At 41.5% G+C, this 21,782-nt stretch overlaps 1 protein-coding gene across 3 annotated transcripts in view; it reads left to right on the forward strand.

Moving 5' to 3' along the window:
* The window catches only part of dpy19l3 (dpy-19 like C-mannosyltransferase 3), a 104,533-nt gene that overhangs the window by 30,789 nt on the left and 51,962 nt on the right, over positions 1-21,782 (forward strand). For 2 of the 3 annotated variants that reach the window (XM_050049991.1, XM_050049983.1), the window contains exons 7-13: positions 6,207-6,330; positions 6,521-6,655; positions 9,385-9,516; positions 12,328-12,429; positions 12,867-12,940; positions 16,248-16,406; positions 18,686-18,817. In XM_050049991.1, the coding sequence (XP_049905948.1) occupies positions 6,207-6,330; positions 6,521-6,655; positions 9,385-9,516; positions 12,328-12,429; positions 12,867-12,940; positions 16,248-16,406; positions 18,686-18,817 (858 nt within the window). The remainder of the gene's footprint in view (positions 1-6,206; positions 6,331-6,520; positions 6,656-9,384; positions 9,517-12,327; positions 12,430-12,866; positions 12,941-16,247; positions 16,407-18,685; positions 18,818-21,782) is intronic. The other variant, XM_050049999.1, reaches the window with a different exon arrangement.

Raw genomic sequence — 21,782 nt, forward strand, 5'->3', positions numbered from 1 at the left:
TGTGTCTGAGAAGCTAGTGTTTTTTGTAATTCCCCATAATGGCCTTTTTTTACCTGCTATTTTAAGATATAACAGAGAAAGTGCTATACAGCTCAGAGGGCTGTCAAATCTTAGTATTTGCTGTAATACTTAAGATACCATTTTCTGACATTTCCAAAAACTATGCAAGTGATCAGCATCAAATGATCCATGCTCTCTCCAACATATATGACATTTAAGTAACTGCTTATTTGGATGTACTAGGGTGTGATTTACGAAAATTTTCTTCCATTTCCAAGAATTTGTCAATTTGTTTTGTAATTTTCAATTTTACTTTTTACATGTTTTTTCAATCACTATCTGAAATCTTGGCAGTAGACACTTTTTCCGGCTTTTGAAAAATTATATTTATAATCATTAGTGGTCAACCTTTGATATTTTGCCGAAATTATGTATTTCCTTGTACGCTTTGATAATCATTATTACACAACATTATTTTCTCCCATGGAGGAATGTGTTTATTACAGGAGAGAAATCTCCTGAAATAATCTTGTAGTTGCATGCAAAATTCATGTGTCCCAGATAGGGCTGCCACGATTAGTCGACTAATCGATGACTAATCGACTTTTAAAATAATCGGTGACTATTTTAGTAGTCGACTAATCAGTTTGAATCATTTTTCATAGAAAAGTACTATAAAAGTACCTGAAAATACTCTTACTGCAGCTTCTTAAGTTCAGATATTGGCAGCTTTACACTCTCCCGTGACAGTGAACTAAAACCCTTCGGCGTGAGTATGAAACAAGACATTAGATGACGTAATTTTGGGGTTTGGGCGAGACAGACCGACATTTTTCAACATTTTAACACATTTTTTGATGACATGATTAGTCGACTAATCGAAGAAATAATCGACAGATTAGTCGACAATAAAAATAACCGTTAGTGGCAGCCCTAGTCCCAGATCATAGTTTTGTCTCGCATTCTGGAAAACAAAACAAAAAAAGACAACTTTCCTTTTTCTTGCCCATTTTTAGAAATCACTTTTTAAAGTAGTATCCCACTTTTAGAGTAGTCATAAGCTTTTATTAAATACATATCTTTTTGTTTCACTTTGTAAGACGTTTTATGAAATGAATTAACAGATTAAGCATGCACAGGGTCCTCATTAAGACAGCAGTGCAGTAAAGGTGACGTTGAGTCATGATTTCTTCTACACGAGGAAAATAAATAATTTTAATGAGCCATTTTAGCTGCAACATTTTGAGTGAACGAGGCAATTTAATAGATTCTAATTCTTTTATGTTGGGTGTGAATGTTTTTAAAGATGTGTTCTTTCCCCTTGTGGTTAAATAAAAGAAAAAAAAATGCTGCTAAACTGCAAGCCTCCCTGATCCTTCTTTAATGCAAGCTGCTTAGAGGATGAAACACCAGCACAGCACTTCACCTGCAAAATCAGAAACGTGTGTGCCAAATATGAATTCAACAGTGTCCTCATTCAGTAAATGACAAAACTGATAGGAAACTTCATTGGATCCATCATGATTTGTTCTCATGTGAACAGGCTTAAGTAGTTTTATGTAGTAAACCAAGTGCCGTTAGTTACATGGACCTTTTTTTTTTTTTTTTTTAAATAATTGAGCCAACAACTGTACCCAAACATGAACCATACAGAACTGATATCAGCTTCTTCACCTGCTTATAGCCTACGGGCAAACGCATCGCATGCTGTGCGTAGGGCACCAGTCTCAGAGGGAGCAGCAAAACAGCCCAATATGATTATCATCAGTCAAAATCTTATGTATTGCATTAACTCTCTCAGACAAGGCCCTCTCAGACACAGCATGGTTTGAGCTGTGCTGCTGCAGGGTTCAGTGAACAGTGCAGCAGCAGCACCGGGCTGAGCGGTGCGCTCACACTTGCAGGTGATTAGAACAGTTATTAACTCTGTCACTTCCCCCTGCTGAGCGATCTTTTTTGAAACTTAAGCTCATTAAAACATACCTGCGTTCAACAAGGGACAGGAACATCAGCATCAGTGCACAACTCGCTCAGAAGCTGTCATAGTGACCTAATTAACGACCTTGCAGCCAGGAAATGTGTGCCTCTGTAGAGCCTCCCACAACTGCTGAAAAATGCCTGTCCTTTAGTTCTTCTGCAGTCCTTATGAAAAACATCAGTCAGAAGCTGTTTTCTCTCAGTTTGCTTTCTTTCTCTTTTCTTTCTTCCCTTTCTGTTTTGGAAACCAATTTCCCTTTCTTGAGGAACATCACAGTGTAAGGTGGTGCTCCAGCAGCATAAGCCGCCACTCACTCGCCTCTAGCTGCGTTAAAAGACAAAACCAAGGGGTGAGAGAGGCCTCAGAGGCCCTAAACAGTTTTTGTTTTTTTTAAATACAAAAATCTTTCAACTGATTTATCAACTTGCTCACACTGTTTACAGTGGGGGCGGGGAGCTGCTGACGTCAACTGGGGACATTGTCGGGCGGTAGAAGGAATACTTTGAGGAGCTCCTCAATTCCACCAACACATATTCCAGTGAGGAAACAGAGCCGGGGGTCTCGGGGGCGGGTCGTCCAATTTCGGGGGCAGAAGTCGCCGAGGTAGTGAAGGAACTACGCGGCGGCGGAGCTCCAGGGGTGGATGAGATTCGCCCTGGATATCTCAAGGCTCTGGATGTTGTAGGGCTGTCCTGGCTGACACGCCTCTGCAACATTGCGTGGACATCGGGGGCAGTGCCTCTGGAGTGGCAGACCGGGGTGGTGGTCCCCATCTTCAAGAAAGGGGACCAGAGGGTATGTTCCAACTACAGGGGGATCACACTCCTCAGCCTACCCGGTAAGGTCTACGCCAGGGTGCTGGAGAAGAGGGTCCGGTCGATAGTTGAACCTCGGATTGAGGATGTTTGAGGATGTTTTCGTCCGGGACGCGGAACCGTGGACCAGCTCTTTACCCTCGCCAGGGTGCTGGAGGGGGCATAGGAGTTCGCCCAACCAGTCCACATGTATTTTGTGGATTTGGAGAAGGCTTACGACCGTGTCCCCAGGGGCATCCTGTGGGTGGTGCTCTGGGAGTATGGGGTTGGTGGCCCTCTGCTAAGGGCCATCCAGTCCCTGTACCGAAGGAGCATGAGTCTGGTTCGTGTGGCTGGCAGTAAGTCGGACCTGTTCCCGGTGAGGGTTGGACTTCGCCAGGGCTGCCCTTTGTCACTGGTTCTGTTCATAACTTTCATGGACAGAATTTCTAGGCGCAGCCAAGGGGTGGAGGGTGTCAGGTTTGGTGACGGGGGGATCTCGTCCCTGCTATTTGCGGATGACGTGGTGCTCCTAGCTCCATCGAACAGTGACCTCCAGCTCTCGCTGGGACGGTTCGCAGCCGAGTGTGAAGCGGCTGGGATGAGAATCAGCACCTCCAAGTCTGAGGCCATGGTCCTCAGCTGGAAAAGGGTGGATTGCCCACTCCAGGTCGGGGGGGAGGTCCTGCCTCAGGTGGAGGAGTTTAAGTATCTCGGGATCTTGTTCACAAGTGGGGGTAGGATGGAGCGGGAGATTGACAGGCGGATTGGGCGGCGTCAGCAGTGATACGGACGCTTAACCGGTCCGTTGTGGTGAAGAGTGAGCTTAGCCAGAAAGCGAAGCTCTCGATTTACTGGTCGATCTACGTTCCAACCCTCACCTATGGTCACGAGCTTTGGGTAGTGACCAAAAGAACGAGATCGCGAGTACAAGCGGCTGAAATGATTTTGCTCCGCAGGGTGGCTGGGCTCAGCCTTAGAGATAGGGTGAGGAGCTCGGACATCCGGGAGGGACTCGGAGTAGAGCCGCTGCTCCTCCACATCGAGAGGAGCCAGTTGAGATGGTTCGGGCATCTGGTAAGGATGCCTCCCGGACGCCTCCCTTGGGAGGTGTGTCGGGCATGTCCAACCGGGAGGAGACCTCGGGGCCGCCCCAGGACACGCTGGAGGGATTACATCACCCGGCTGGACTGGGAACGCCTCGGGGTTCCCTCGGAAGAGCTGACAGAGGTTGCTGGGGAGAGGACTGTCTGGGCTTCTTTGCTGAGGCTGCTGCCCCCGCGACCCGGACCCGGATAAGCGGAGGACGACGAGACGAGACGAAAAAAATGCAAATAAATCCAAACGTTTCATTCCAAACTTTTGGAAGCATTTTTTTGCTACATTTTCACTTGCAATTTAAAATACTTGTGCATAAAAAAGTACAGATCAGTAGCGCACCTGAGCAGGTGTGTGCACTCGTATTTGGAAGTGTTTTAAATAGTAAGGTCTTAGAAAAAATGCATGTGTTGGGAGTACTGAGCATTCGCTGGATAAATGAAACTTGGATTATACTGCGCGAGTTGTTGTTTGTAAATGGATGTTTTGATATGTAGTTTTGCTATTGTTGAACACGGTCCCCAATGACTTCAATTAATCAAGAATTTTCTCAGTTTTTTGATTTTTTGTTCATAACAGAGGCATGCAAAAAAACAAAACAAAAAAACAAACAGAGGTTTTCTTCACAAATTCAACATAACACAGAGTGAGTAATTGGTATACAAATGATCAAATTGTTGGTGAAGTGTGCCTTTAACATGTGCACTTCACCACCAGCCAATGCCATCAAGGGCTTGTCATTAACGCCTACTGAAGCTTTTATTCTGGTATTAGAGGAGTAAACACTTGGTAAATGATTCAGTCTGTTGTACTGAATGGGTTAAAGATTTGATCCTTTGCACACATACTAAATCTGTGTCCTGTCTGCAGTAGCCGGTGACAGAAAGGAGACTGTCAAACTGGAAATGAGCAGCTTGCTGTGTTGTTTTGAAGTAACATCAACATTTATGTATGTGAAAGACAAAGACAGTCTTCCTGGAAGTCACCGTCCAAAACATATTTACAGCATGTAAATCCTGTAAAATCACAACTTGTCATATCCTGCATTTCTGTTTGTGTGCAGATTAAATGAGATGGCGTGTTGATCAGTCAACTTTCGAAGTTGTTGGCAGTCAGAATTTGTTATCTTTGGACAGAGGCAGGCTAGCTGTTTTCCCCTGTTTCCAGTCTTACAGACATGAGAGTGGTATCAGCATTTTCATCAAACTCTAACAAAAAAGGAATTAGCATATTTCCCAAAATGTTGAATTTTTTACAACTTCAGAAAACTTACCATGATCAAAAAGACAACAGCAGAGTTGGAGGCATATTAGTATTCCACTTGAAACTCACTGGAACCTTGTATACTGCAGTGTACTGCTAGGAGGTAAAGAGGAAACTGAGACAGGTCAAAAACAACTACAGGGAGAAGATTGAGGTCAAAATGGGACAGAACAGTGTGAAGGAAGTGTGGGATGGGATGAAACGAATGACAGGCAGCGGCAAGCCTGCCTCCAATTTTAGAACGAGTTGTACCCATGAATCATACGCACACATACACATGGGGAAATAGGGCCCAGGTTGAAAAATACCGAAGTTGTCCTTTAAGCTGCCTTGTACATGAATAAAACACTTATTGGTTTGACCATCTAATATTTCTGGTGCCGACTAGCAAGGGGGCAGATGTTTAATTGTTTAGACAACTCAGACTAATCTCGCGCATCCCTAGGTTTTAGTAAAGGAGTCTATGGTTAAGTATATGGTATTTATTGTTTTGTTTTGAATAGGGTATTGAGAGTCCTGAGATTTCACTGGTATTGGTATCAATTACAAAATTTCTGGTATCATGATGGGCCTGATCTGCTGGCAAGGAGGCATCAAGGCTGGTGAGGCCAGCAGACTCAACAGGCTGCTCAGGAAGGTCAGCTCTGTGGTCAGGCTGGAACTGGACAGTCTGTAGTCAGTGACAAAATCAAAACCCTCCTAGATGATGCCTCTCATCCTCTACATGATGAGCTGTGGCAGATGAACAGCTCAGTCAGTCACCAGGTCATCTCACCCAGGTGTAAAACAGTGTGCTTCAGGGGCTCATTTATGCCCACTGCAGTCAGGCTGTACAACAGCTGTGGAGACCACAGACTATGACATTCACTTTGATCTGTCAGCCTCTGGCTATTCTGTCAACCCTTCACCTTGTCTTAACTCCTGTGGTTGTTTTACAGCGTCAGCACTAACAACAGGAAGTTGTAACAGTGCAGTGTGTTTTACTTTGTTTAGTTCTTGGTTGTGAGTTGGACATTTTGATATTATGTGACTTTTAAAATTGATTTTCCTTTACTCTCTCTCCCTCCTATCAGGGTAGATACCACTCGCGTGGAGTTCACCATCTCCCTCAGAGAGAACTGGTCTTTACCCTTCCTAGCGCTGCAGGTCGCTGCTATCACCTGTTACCTCAGGCCTCAGCTCACCTCCTTACAGCAGGTACACACAAACCCACACTAAATCAAAGCTATTGAGCACATCGATTGGCCTTGACACCCAATCCGTCTGCTTAAAAATCCTCCATCTCTGGAGGAGGCAGCAGAACAGTAGGAATGCATATATATATGCAGTTGGTGACATGTTTAAGTATCTAATCCCAGTGTGTTGGTGTGTGTGTTTCCCTCCTCAGAAGGTGATGGTGTGGTTGATGTACGTGACAACGTTCTGTTTCTGTCTAACGTGGCAGTTCAACCAGTTCATCCTGCTTGTTCAGGCTCTCATCATATACACTCTGGACTGTGTCGACTTTTTAACAACTACACAGGTATGGCTACAAGACAGACCAGATTCCTAAAGAATCAATTCCATGGAAATATAATGCGAACTGGATACTGGACCCCAAAATGGTGCCGATTCAGCTGAATAAATATTGCTTGGCAAGTGCATAAACTAAATAAGTGGTTGCTTTAGTGCTGTAACTTAAGCATTCAGTCACAACTTCTTCCCTCTTCTCACCTCTCTTTGCCACTGTTAGGAGGAATTTCTATACTATACACTTAATGAATTGACTGATTGATTGACCTTAAGTTCCTAACCCTCATGGGTTTTCAAGACACCAAAAGTACAGTTGCAGTGGTTAAACATTTCATTTTAATATACAATTACAGGTTATTTTAAAGGTCCAGTGTGTAGGATTTAGGGGAAATATTGGCAGAAATGTTTTATAATATTTATATCTATGCTTTTATTAGTTTAAAATGAGTTGAAACTAAGAATCACTGTGTTTCTACTACCTCAGAATGAGCTGTTTTTCTACATACAGAGCTGGTCCTCTGGTGTCAGCTCATGGTGTCCGCCATGTTGTTTCCCAGCCCAAAACAAACAAACAAAAAAAACCCCCACTGGCTCTAGATAGGGCCAATGGCGTTGTTGTGTTTTCCACCATAGTTCTTCTACATGCTTGCAATGTTGCAATCTTACCCCTAGATGCCACTAAATCCTCCACACTAGACCTTTAAAACCCAGTCTTAATCAAAATATTTTTCTATCCCAAGCTTCGTGAATAAAATCTGCCACAAAAAAGATTCCTTTTCTGAAGCACAACTCAGGTTTTTCACAGTCATCCAGCCAGACGTAATCCACATAATTGATATCATTTTACTTTAAAGCACATCCTTATTTCCTCAAAATTTCCTCAGTAAAATGAACTTAATTCTCAATTTTATCTCGCTCACACAACAAAAGAAGTCTGTCTGTGTCTGAGTGGAAGCAAAGCTGCCGGTTTCAGGAGCTGATGGCAATGTTCCTGAGCGTAACTGTGCCCATAGAGATCTTTTGTCTTTTGTTTAATCATACTTCACATCAAGTTCTACACTGTAGTAAGTTTGCAATTTTGGGACAGAGTCACAATGTTTTTGGGTTGTCCAAAAAACATAGTGATTACATCTGTTCATCTGTACATCCCACTCTTGTAGAAGTGATATCACAAGAATGCCTTGAGGGAATGTTTTTAAATTTGGCACAAACGTCACTTGGACTCAAGGGTGAACTGATTACCTTTTGATGGTCAAAGGTCAAATTAGCCTGGTAAGACCATCCTGATGATGTGAGCTCAACATTCTGTTTTGGTCTCTGTATCAGCCTGGACTCTGTGTTACCTCATTTCCAGAAATTAAATTCCAATTGGGGCCAATCAGGGATCCGCACCGTAGTTGACAATGTACGCAGCCAATCAGGAACTGCATTGTAGTTGATTAAGTGAAATGCAAACTGCAGCTTGCAGAGCAGTAACGGCAGCTTCCGAAGCAGAAAGCGCTAACTCTAATGTTATTAGAGTAAACACAGCAACAAGTGAAGGTACTGCAGAAATAGAGTCAATAGGAACAATTAAAAAAGAACAAGAATATGCACCTGCAGAGTTTCTCAGAGGAAGAGACATTTTCGCCATTCTTCTGTCTGGATTTGTCAAAAACGTGATTTATCAACTGGCTCTGTTGGTGGTGAAGATGTTCCCTGGTGTTTTGTTATGCTGATTGGCTGAAGGAGTTTGTCTGTCGAGGCGAGCACTCCTGCATGTTGAGCTCACGTCATCAGGATGGTCTTACCAGGCTAAAGGTCATTGTGACCTTGCGTCTGTCTCACTCTTGTGAATGCGATATCTAAAGAAGGCCTTGTGGGAATTTCCTCAAATTTGGCAGAAGCATCCACCTGGACTCAAAAATGAACTGATTAGAATTTGGTGGTGAAAGGTCAGAGGTCAAGGTTATTTTTACCACACAAAACATGTTTTAGCCATAGCCCAGGAATTTGTATGCTAATTATGACAGAATTTCACACAAATCTCTAATAGTATAAAATGATGAAGTGATGACATTATATATCCAAAAGGTCAAAGGTCAACTTTACTCTTACATCATAATATTCTGCAAAAACACTTTTCTGGCCATTACTCAATGTCATTTAGCTTAGGAACAGGAGCTCAGAAACAGAAGGAGAGACATTTGGTCAGATACTGAATTAGTGAAGCTAATCTTAGGTGTCCACCCTAAAACTGTGCTGATTGTATAGATCTTCTGTGCTGCTGGCGGCAAGATGTAAACTTTAAGTGCAACTTGACTGGTTCGCAGAGGCGTACAAGAGAAACGTTTTGATCCTAATCTTCTTAATATCACAAAGTAACTTGTTCTGGAAAATTAATGACAAAGTGTTCAAATAAAATAAGTATTTCAACTCATTAGCCCAGAGATGACCGTGCAAATTGTCCTAAATTAAATATCTTTTTAGTCAGTGTCTGATCAGACATCTTCACAAGTCTATTCCAAAGATGAAACATTTGAGATTTATGTCTGATGTTTGGAGGTTTCCATTTCATATCTCCACTAATGGCCAAAACTAAATTCAATTTGTGGACTTGAATAGCCCTATGATGCAGTGTTACAACTTGTAAGTTCACGGAAACCCCAACAGTATACTTTTTTTTTGCTGGTGTCTGCAGCCATGTGACATGTAGGATACTGGCTTAAGTTTCATAACACTATGTATGCGTTTCTCTAGGTGACCACTATGTACCTGGTTCAAGTGAGCAGTCTGCTGAGTGTGTGGCTCCTCCAGTTCTGTAACTCCATGATACTGGGATCACTGGTCCTAAGCTTCATCGTAGCTGCGCTCTTCATCAGACACTGCCAGGTTGGTGTGTGTGTGTGTGTGTGTGTGTGTGTGTGTGTGTGTGTGTGTGTGTGTGTGAGATAGAGAGAGTAATGAATACAGAGAATTAAAGTAAAAGTTCTAAATCGGAAAAGGCAGGAGTTGGGAACGCTGAAAATTAATATAACACTGTTAGTGTATCAGCGTCCCACAGAGAAAGATCCAGACAGTTGTGGTAGCTTGTTTACAAAACACAGATGGAAGATTAACCTGCATGATGTGAAGAGGCCTGTGCTGCAGTCTGCTTCTGCAGAAGTTAATTCCAATTTGTATGCTGGGGACACATTTTCCTGTCAGGTCTAAATGTAATTTAGTTAAATCAGATCTTATCACAGTAACAATTACAGAAACATTTAATGTGACAGGATGAAAGTGGAATGGAGAGAAAGATGGAGGAAGGTTGAGAATCAGAAATTGGAGAGAACGATTTCATTTGTGGCTTTAGATAATTTGTATACTGTAACACATGCTCCTATGGTGAGACGTTTTCATTAAAAACAGGCATGTTTAACCCATTCTAATATGTTCAAGAGGTGTGGACGTGACTCACATGACTCTGACCAGTTAATGTTGAATTATGATTCTGGTGACCTCAGGCTTGATTTTTGACAGCCTTGATTTGATCTCATTCCAAGTCCAAACATTAAAATAAATGTTATTAAAAAACTGCAGCATTATCAACTCTTCATTTTCCAGACAACAGACTGCACTTTATTTAAATCTTTTACTAGTTTAAATAAAAAACTATTTCAGATGTAGCTAATTAATATTAATGGCAAAAATGAAAGTGTTGGCTGCTGTTTGGTTGATGTGCAGGCTGGTGTTTGTGCTCAGCCAAGCATCATTTGTCAAATAAAAGAAACATCACTCTGGAAAATGACTCAATTATCACAAGTGGACAGTGTGTTTTTGAGGTTTAGCAAGACCAACAGTTGTTCTTTCGCATCAGTTTCAGTTGTCTGAGTCTCTCAGCTCAACTTTCATTCATATGATTTACTTAATTTCAACAAGAGAACAAGTTTTATTCACATGCAGCATTTTATGTTACATTCTGATTTGTTAAAATTCTATCCAACCCAGGGCTTTACAGTGCAACAAATATGTAACATACGCTACCCAAAAATCAGTCCGCTGGAGCACCTGCTGCGTGCGTGAGACGGAGCTTAAAGGTCTCTTAAAGGGTAACTAATGTTTTTTCAACCTGGGCCCTATTTTCCAATCTACTTTTATCTAAATGAGTGATAGGATGTTCAATATTTGACATTTCTCCATTACGAAGCTAGGGCTGACCTGCCTGCAGCCCGTGAGCGTGCACTATATTAAATAACAGGGCACTCAGACAGCGTCAAACAATGTCAAAATACGTCCACTAAAAGTGCGTTTTTATCACACAGATAGGCTCGGAAAGGAAAAGGAGAAATGAATGTCTGTGTTTAACTTTTAGCAGGATTCGGACATGTTCCTCTGCCTGTTGCTGCTCCCTCTCTCTCCTCGTCCACTCTTCAATTTCAATGAGCCCTGGGTCCGTGTACGTCCGTGTACTCCGTGTTCAAATAAATACGGGCGGTCATCAAATTCAAATGGCTCATCCAGATCCAGCTGGTTAAAATCGGGTAAAGTTCGTACATGTTTGTTGTGGCAAGTCAAAACACTCACTCAGAGAGTGAAAGTCTGGCTCTGAAATATCACGTCTCGCGAGATTTGAGTTGTTGCAGGAAGTTACCGCTGGAGTGACCTTATAAACGCGAGGAGTTACTCTGTTTGGAGTAGTCATGGCTGAATTTTCACCTGAATTTTTGACCAACTGGATCTGGATGAGCCATTTGAATTTGATGACCACCCGTATTTATTTGAACACGTAGTACACGGACGTACACGGATGCAGAGCTCATTGAAATTGAAGAGTGGACGAGGAGAGAGAGGGAGCAGCAACAGGCAGAGGAACATGTCTGAATCCAGCTAAAAGGTAAACACAGATATTAATTTCTCCTTTCTGTTATGTTGTCGGATAATTATACTAACAATCCGAGCCTATCTGTGTGGAAAAAATGCACTTTTAGTGGACGTATTTTGACGTTGTTTGACGCTGTCTGAGTGCCCTATTATTTAATATAGCGCGCGCTCTTGGGCTGCAGGCAGGTCAGCCCTAGCTTCGTACTGGAGAAATGTCTAATAGCATACAATAGTGAATTGATGACATTTTATATGCAAAAGGTTAAAGACATCACATCGCAATTTTCTGCATAAAGCACTTTGCTGGCCATTACTCAGCATCATATCTCAGGAACAGAAGGGGTGACATTTGGTCAAATACTGAATTGGTGACATTAATCTTGGGTGTCTGTGCTGATGGTATTCAAATAGTCTACAATGGGCTTACTGTATACTTATATACCCATGCTACAATTTTGTGGCCTGTACTGTACAGCACATAATGACTTGTTTAGGACTCAGAAAAAAGTTTAGTTGTTGGACTTGACTTGAGACTTGTTGGTCTTGAATCTGAGGTGGAACTTTATAGCCAAGACTTGAAACTTACCAGCAACTTGCAGAGCAATTACCTTGTCTCACCTCTGAGTTAATATGTGAATGATCTGAAAATACGATGTCGGCCATGCCAGACAGTGTTGACATTTAATGTCTACATTGATAAAGAGATACATGTATCTAACGTAAAGTGTGTACAAGTGAAGATGTATGTGTCTGCTTTCTTCAAATTTCTAAATGCAAAATTGCATTGAGAAGAAAAACTGCATGTATTGACAAATATGTTGTTGCTGTCTGCTCATACAGTCTAGTCTGAAGACAGGAGGCCTGCTGGTTCGTCTGGGCAAACTGCTTCTCCACAGTGCTATGGTTCTCCTCCTCACCGTCACCATCAACTACCTGGCCAAGGTGCTCCTTTTCTTTTTCTTCCCTTGCTCTGATCCTTCCTCACTCCTCCTTGCACTTCCTATTTCCAACACATTTTCTCCTTGTCTGTCTGCTCTGGTCTTTTATTGTTATGTTTTGTTTTGTACTCTGTACTGCTCATCTCTCTTCGTCCCCTCCTCTCCTTCATCTGCTCGTCTCTTTTCTGTCTTACTGCTTCTTCATTACCTCTTCATTTCCCTGTTTCATCACAGTCTCCTACCTCCCTCTATGGCAGCCCTCCTCTCCTCCTCATTTATATCTAAAACTCGTAGGTATGATGTAAGCTCACCGTATGATCTCAGCTTAGGTTACTTATTTATACTCTCAGCATGCTGATCTTTAGCCCTGACAAGGTGACCTTATCTGTGTGTGTGTGTGTGTGTGTGTGTGTGTGTGTGTGTGTGTGTGTGTGTTTTCAGAAAGCACTTCAGCTCAGATCAGATGAACACATCTTTAAATTCATCAAGTCAAAGTTTGCCTTGGGGCCAACAAGGTATGAACACACACTTGTAGATGCATACATGCTGTACACACACACACACACACACACACACACACACACACACACACACACACACACACACACAAACAGATTCATGTGTTCTTGAAAAGTTTACTGTCATGAATCCATACTTTGCCACAAGGATGTGCTCACACACAGTGCTGCATACATAGAGTCTGCACAGACTGCACCCTTACACCTCTTGACTTGATCCAGCTTGACTGTATTACTCAATAAGCACCAGTATTGTAGCACCTGGAGTGTTAGTGTGTGTGAATAATAGATGTCGGGGTAACGCCATCAGGCCTCTCATCGATCAGAGACAGTGCGTGTGTGTTGAGCAGCTCAGCCACTGGATAGCTGCTCCAGGGTGGCAGATAACACAGCTCACAACCCAACGCCACACAACTTGCCCTTCAATTATTCAGGAGGCTGGAAAATGCAATGCTTACTCTCCGCTCTATCTCTGCCTCTCCCTCTGTTCTGGTTTCTCTCACTCGCTGAGACTGATTTCTTTGCTCTAACGGTTTCTGTTTCGTATGCCTGGAGTTTTGTAAAATCTCAATTCTAGGGATGGGACAGTATATGATTTTTTCATGGATTGCAATAAAAAGCACAACTTGATGGTGGTGAATTTCCATTACCTGGATAATTGTGAATAGCGTTTCCAGTAGCACCCAAAGACATTGCTAGGCAACCAGCAATAAGAGTCTCTGCAAAAACAGGCTGCATACACACCACTCTCAGAAAACCTAAAAGATCTACATCAATCATTGGCATATTTCATATTGTAAGATGTGAAGCCATTTCAAATAAATGGCTTTTAAAGATTGTTAACTGAAAAAAGATGTGTGCTTTCTATAATGTAATAATACAACTATTTTGTTCTTCACCAAATGTAAGGAAAAACGATTTCAGTATGTTTTAGTGCCATTTTAATGATTAAAGGGATAATATTGTGAATATTTTGGCCAGGATAATTGTGGCATGAAATTTTCATATTGTCCCATGCCTCCTCAATTTTCAGTTCAATTTTGTATCAGTATGGCTGTTCACCAGAAGCAATTCTGCCGCTATAATGGGTAAAACTATTATTATCGAAAAACACAAGTTTCTATTGTAATTTTATACCATATTGAGATCACAGATAGAGTTTATTTGAAAACATTTTCTATATTATAGTGCACATCTAGCTTTTTCTGTCAACCTGACAGAACACAATTTGTTCTGAAACATGAACATGTCATTAATACGCATCAGTGTCTCTTCAGTTCCTGAATGATTTGTTATTGCTGTTTCCAGTTAGTTTGTAGTAGTAGTTGGAAGAACTGTTTTTTTTTTTTTTTTTTTTTCCGTATATGGATAAGTAACTTATCTTTATTAAATTGTGGATGATTGGACAGAGCCAGGATTTTTTTAGTGCTTCAAAGCTGTCCTGAACATGATCTGGAGTTGTTGTTAAGAGCAACAGATCCTCAGTCGAAACCTGCTGTCAGCTGGATTATGACTCATAGGGTAAACTTCATATATGAACTAGTAGTTAAAAGTAACAAGGTGCATTTACTCAAGTATTTAACTTGGTATTTGCACTTAACTTGAGTTTTTCCATTGTATGCTTCTGTGCCCTCTACTTTCACTCCACTACATTTCAGAGGCATATATTGTACTTTTTACTCCACTATATTTATTTGACAGCCACATAGTTTCTTTATCTGGTGCATGTAGGGTGGCTTCCCTAAATACCTTCCTCATATTAGTGAGGGGCTGTGAAGGGTTTGGGATGAAAATGTCCACTGATTGGTCGGGTCGGGCAGGACTCGGGCTCTTGGAAAAAAGAAAAACAAAAAACTCCAACTTTTTTGTAATACATAAATAGAAAATATTAAAGAAGTGAGCAATCTGCGCTTAATTAATGTAATTATTATTTATTTAAAATGTAAATCCAAAAAATATAATAGAATTTTAATATTGATTGATTGATTGATTGATTGATTGATTGATTGATAGGTTGATTAATATCTTGTCTGGCCTGCAGGCAGGGGAAGAAGGAGAGCCAGACTCGGTGCAGGGTGCTCTGTCCTTCCTCCAGGACGAAGCAGGGAGCTTCTTTGGTGGGGAAATAGTGTGGAGAGTCAGTGATCCAATTAGCTGGTTCCTTTTCCCACTGGAGAGGAGCGTAGCTTGCACCACCACACAGCCGGTGTGTCCCAGTGTCAGAAGCCGAAAAGTGTTTTTGGAGGGGTCAGGCTTGGTTGGGCTTGGGCTCAGCATTTTATGTGATGATCTCAGATGAGCAGATTTCAGGCTTCAACTCACCGGCTTGGTTCGGTTCGGGTTGTAATTTTTTGGTTTGTTGAGAACTCAAGGGCTGTGCATTGGCAAAAATCTTGCGATACGATATGGATCATGACACAGTGTCTATATAAACTGTGATATATTAAGATACTGGTAGTGAGGCGATATAGTGTGATTTTAAACTCTGCCTGTTGCGATGTTTTTACTCTGTCTGTTTCATAGGCCCATGTCCTTTGTGTGTACGCTAGTGATGTTGTTAAGAGTTGAAAAGAGTAGAAGAGTCAAATGACTGAAGATAGATAACAACACTGGAGGATCTAGTGGTTAGAAGTTAAAACACAACAGAAAATGAAACACTGCCACAAATCTTTGCATATGGACTATTAAACAAAAATCGCTAAGTGTTTTTGAGACTCGATAAAGTATTAGAAAACATATTATTGTGATACTCAAGTAAATCGATATTTTCTTTCACCTCTATATATATAAGCGCATGTGCCATATTTACTTCATATTACTGTTGATCTTGGTTTCAGCTCTGCTCATGTTGCCTTTATTTCAAAATAAAATTGCACTGTTATCAAATTAACCTTATTAACAAATTGATTCGCTAACTACATCCATAGAACCAAATTAGTTGCATGAGAACACAATCATTTTAGCCTATAAACTACATGTTAGTCTAGATTAGTTAAGCCTCATTTACGGAGCAAGGTCCTGGGTAGTTATTGTAGCATGAGTGCAATTAACAGAAACCTAAGCTTCATCAACAGAATAACCAAAACATAATCTTCCACACACTGATTTATAGACAAGTGAGCACCTCAGCAATAAATGTTAAGCATCAAATACTATTCCATAGACTGTTTCAGTTGCTAACAAGTTTGCTCCCTCCTCACTGTGTCATCTTCATATCTTTTATGTCCATCTCCCCCCTTGCTCTATTCCTCCCTCGTGTCATCTCCCTCCTCTCTCTTCATTCGTTTCACCTCCCCTCCTACAGGGATTTTGATGCCAGTCTGTATCTGTGTGAGGAGGCCTTTGGCCTGCTGCCCCTTGACACACTGGAGCGCCTGGCTGGTACCCTGCTGTTATACCCATACATCCTCTCGCTGCTGCTGCTCAGCGGCATGTTGGCAGTGGCTGCACTGCAGAACCTGAGGTAGGTGATGGCTGGAGAGGCAGAAGGTGTCCTTGTGCAACTCTTGAAACTCACTGATGTCACATGAAAAGAAGCATTTGGCAGCTCTACTTTGGGGGGGGGGGGGGGGGNTGAATCAGATAGTTGAAAGTAGAATTTCCAAGTTTTCTCTTACTCTTCCACTCTATTGATGTAAATTATCAGGTGGCAGTTGAGCAATCTCCTCCACCTGTCCTTCTGTTTGTTTCTCTGTGAACAACATAGACTGAAAGCTAATGACCAGTTTGGTGTTAAGTTTGTAAGTATGGGCATTTACCCTTCAAACAGAAAGCAACCTATTGATTTTGGTGACCCTATGACTTTTCTGTTATAGCACAACAATCAGACCAAACAATGGCTATAACAACAGTACAATGTTGACCTCAAGTAATAGCTAACCAGATTGGTATAAGGCTTCAATGAAGGTCTGCACTCTATTGCACCAAAATATTTTAAATCAGACTACTTGTATGCGGAAGTGGAAAAGCACCTTTCAGCTCATACAGTTTTGGTCTCACCCTTATTATCAGTGTAATTTCCTGATGCAGTAGACAGTGAAAAAGATTTGATAGAAGATAGCAACTACCTGCTGGACATAGTGGTGCATTTATCAGCCAAAGAGCAAAAGATAATTCCCTCAGGAGTTGGTGTAGACCAAAACATAGCTAATAGGATAGTAAACATTGGCCTTACCTTCATCAGGTGGACAAATACAATAATAAAAATACTGTTAAGTTTGCTCCATGTCTGTGGTGTAACTAAATGCTAACAAGTTTGTCATATCTACCTTAAAGTTATTAATATGTATATGTATGCACGTTTAACATATTCTAGGGTTGAAATGTTATTTTGAGAATACTGTGGTAACATAACCATTTCCCTTTAACCGACTTTGACACAGTGAAAATAGATGTTACTATAAAAAAAGAAGAAAAAAATGGAATTAATGAACTAACTTGCAAATTGTTCAAATAAATTCAATCACTCCAAGTTGTTTTCTATAGTAAATCCATCCTGTGGTTGATGTGGACCAGCTTCAATAGTAAAGTGGTTAGGAACCCCTAAACTGATAACACAATGTTGACACATTAAGTCATGGACCCCCATTTCATTAGATTTCCATTCAGGGATCTCCATCTGTAAAGGTTTTGGTCGTTAGATATGATTAAGATCAGAATTCTGTAGTTCTCATCTACAGTTAAGGAAAAACCAAGAAGGAAGAGAACCATTACCAAAATAGTCACTTTTATGACTCTTTCTCACACTGGGCTCAGTTCTAGCACGTGTTTTTGAACTGCCAAAGGTATTTGACTAAAAATACAAACTCTGTCCAAGGTTTTACAGAAGCGACTCAATCCAGACCCAGTCCTGGCAATGTTTAAATGAAAGCAGCTAATTTTGTTGAACTGGAAACAGTAAAAACCACCAGTCCACTGAGCTTTGCTGAAAGATGTGATGAAACACACACACTATTAGAATTAGAAAAAATAAATTTTCACTTGGAGCAAAGGTGGATATACTCTATTACATATGGCAACCTTTTATGGACCATTCAATAAGATTAACCCATAAACGGTGTTATCTACAATGCAGTCTCTGACATCCCCTTTATGTTTGTTGGTATAGTTTTTTTATCCTAAGTCAGAAACCCAGTGGTAGTCACTTGTGTCTCTGCTGCACATCACTGCAGATTTAGTAAAAGCATTATTGCTTCATGCTCTGGAAAACAGAATATTCTACCAGCTGCCTTTCAAAGCTTCATTTGCCTGTGGTGCAAGGTGAGGGGCCGCATTGAACTAATCACATTAGCATATCAACTCGCCCTCTGCTGTTGGAGGGCTAGAATACTAACCTCATGGAACAAAGGGCTATTTGCCAATTCAGGAATTAATTTAATCCAGTTTACCCCACCTCACGTAGAAGGACGAGACAGATTGGATTTGTATTCAAATGGAAGCCAGAGTCCGTCTGATTCAGTACGGGAGGCCAAATTGTGGGAGTGACATCATTGCCCTCGGGCCTTTTTTCTGTTTGTCTGCTTGCTGACTCCTGCAGACACAAACGGTCGTGGGTGTGCATTATTGCGTGTCTCCTTGTGCGCAAACAGCTAATGAAATCTGAATAACAGCTACTGAAATCTGAATAATCTGTATAATATCAATTCCACCCACCTACCCTTCTGCCTCTCTTCTCAAGCGTCTGGCTGTAATGTTTTATGTATCACTGTTGTCTTTTGTCTGGCTGCCTTTTTCGTTTCTCAGCAGACCTAAAGGAGGTTCAGCTGAGGAGAGGAAAGGAGCCGGAGAGGGGCGAGTGGTGGCTCTCCGTCCAGATGTGGCCTATAATCTGTTGCATACACTGTTCTATGGCCTCCTGGCTTTCAGCACTATGAGGTGAGCTCATGATCATGTAGTTGCAGGATCATTTACAAGCAGATATCTGGATTGACACACATTCTATAGTAGTCACATTGGATTAATTCCCAGACAGGGACTCTTGAAATGTACTTTTCTACTTGAGGGCTTGATTCTTGATTGTGCATGCTCATGAGCAGATGCGGGAATCCTGGAAAGTGCCTCTCAAAAGCTTTTCACCAAGTGTCTGAGTGGTCCACTTTAGCCTTGATCAGCCCTCCATGCCAAGCACCATCCCATAGTGGCTTGTGTCTGAAGCCTCTTTCACACATACTGCATCCCTGAACTTATCTAGACATTACCTGGAGCAACTGTATGCAAGTGTCCAAATCAGATGGACCAGGCATTAAACAGACTTTACCCTGCCAGCTTGCTCGTACAAAGTCTGTGAAATGTGTCACTGAGCCCGTGTGTGAAGAGAGCACAGTCGATAGAATTAAAAGTGAGCCAGCAGATGCATGGATGACCATGCCACTGCCGCAAAACTCAAAGAAAACAAACATCCAAGGGTGAAGAAAGGGTCATTTACACTATGACGCCAACAAAAATGTCAAACTGAAGAGGTGACAAGATGTCGCAAAAAGCCAAAGCTGAAATCTTCAAATTCAAAGAACGCCAAGAGACTTGGTTGTTTATGACCACATTACAAACCAGCTACTTAAAATCACTGCAATTTCCACATCATACTTTTTGTGTCATGTCCTGCATCCTGCATTCCTCACCGAAACCAAACTGAGTATGTTTAGTTGGTTGGAATGCTTTTGACACTGACAGTCTCCCATTGCGTGCCACAAGTTCATATGAGAAAAGGCTTTGATAGTGTCATCACACAGCAGGAACAGAAAGAACTGATACAGTTGGACCACTGACAACTGTATGAGTGACACCCTGAAACTTCAGACTCGCATGTGTCAGTGCTTGTAGTAATGTGCACCACTCAAGACAACACAAGAACATAACTGACCACTGACTAAGCCTCATCCCGCTTGGTTACTGTTGCTACATCTATCAAGATTGCACATGCAGTTCACAATAATGGTGGCAGATTTATGATAAATAATAATAGTAACAGTAGTAATTTTTAAAATAATTGGTCCTTGATTTCAGGCTAACTTAAGATAGTATCTAAGTTCTACTGGGATGGTTGACTTTGTAGGTTAAATGTCACAAGCAAATTTTATCAGCTGTAGGTAATTTAAAAGATAACATTAGCTCCCATAGTCAGTTGTCTCTGGTTGACTCGACAAGAAGTGAAACGGGTCTTATGGTAGATATGCACTTGATGGCTACATGTATCATGCTAGAAGACTGAGGCTAAAGAATAGAAGGCTTTGAAGTTCTGGTAATTTAAGTATCATAAGGAAAACTGTAAGATCAGACTCCTTTTGCTCTAACATAACACTGTTCGAGCTTAGCTTACAGACCTGTTCTTTTTTAACAGTATCTTTTCACTTTTAACAAAAGTGTGTTTTAGAATGAGAACTAATCAATGTATTTGGCAAATGTAAGTCTATCATAGGTTATGTTGGCTGTGGCTTCACCTTGACTTTGGAAGTAGCGTTGTGTTACCACAACACAGGTTAAAAAGATGAAGATAGTTAGAAGCTAAAGCCGAACTGTAGGCTACAGATGACAGTGTAAAAGTGAACCTCAAGACAGAAGACAATAGATATAAAAGGGAAACTTTGCTAATATTGAACCAGCTGTATGGAATCACAGTGTGTGCAGATAAATGGTGTTTGGCTTCCCTCCTGTGCCACCTGGACCTACGCTGGCAGACAGGCAGGAAGGTCCTGGGGAAGCCAAACACCACTCCTCTGCACACACTGTGATGACACACAGCTGGTTCAATATCAGCAAAGTTTCCCTGCCTCCCCTCACTGGTCCCTGTAGAGCAGGTTAGGTCTTAATTCAGTGTTACAATCGTTAAAAAGCAGAAGTAGCATGTGTATACAGTCAGTAGGCTATAGCTTCGCTAGCTAGCTATCTAAGTAACCCTACACTTTTTAGGATTTGATTTTGGATTTGAAATGGGGAAGAAATGTTCATCTCCTTCTAACCTCTCTAGTTAAGGAATGTCATTAATACACACGCCCCAGGGACAACCAGGTTGAAAATGAAGAAAATTTGAAATGACTGCATGAGAGTCTATAGAGCACTGCTGTGTTGTTGTCGGACCCTGGTCTGAGCTGGCCCGATGGTTCACTATGATTGGTCAGTCTTCATCCAGGGGCGCAAGTTAGCGAAGTTATAATGGCTGATGAGAACATTTTTGAAATAAAGGGGTTAACACAAAGACACTGCCACAAGCTAAACAAAACTGGGCAACTAGTCTGTTGATATAAATGTTAATGTATTTAACCAAAACGAAAGCACCAACAATCTAATATCCAAAGAAATTATGAGTCCCATTCCCCATGATGTGGTGGCCACTTGGTACATTCTAACCCACTACTTGTATTTAAGAGCGCTGCTTTAGTGAGCACATCTTTTCTCCAGACTGAGAATATATTCCTCGAGCAGCAGCAACCAACAGCAGCACCCTCAACACTGGTAACTCAAGAAAATTGAAAGTAGAATGACTTGTCGGCAAACGTATTTAAAGACAAAGCATGGCTGTACAGACCTAAGGCAGGGTATCCGCGGATCCTTGAAAAGTCTTAAAAAGTCTTAAATTCATGTATCTAAAAGTAAGGCCTGAAAATGTCTTAAATTCATTAGAAATGTCTCAGATTGGTCTTAAATTCATTACTCAAAGGTCTTAAAATTGTTGCGGAAGGAATATTCAATCTGACTATTTCTTTTCTTTTTTTTTATTCTCGCGGCACTTTTCTGTGAGTATCCATGCGCCGTCCAATAACGGCGCGCGCTGGTGGTAGCACATACACAATGAATGGGTTCGTCGGCGGAGGTCTGCGCTTTGTGCGCTCTGTGTGAAAAGGGC

This window comes from Epinephelus moara, chromosome 1, assembly GCF_006386435.1.
Source record: "Epinephelus moara isolate mb chromosome 1, YSFRI_EMoa_1.0, whole genome shotgun sequence".
Classification (NCBI taxonomy): Eukaryota; Metazoa; Chordata; class Actinopteri; order Perciformes; family Serranidae; genus Epinephelus; species Epinephelus moara.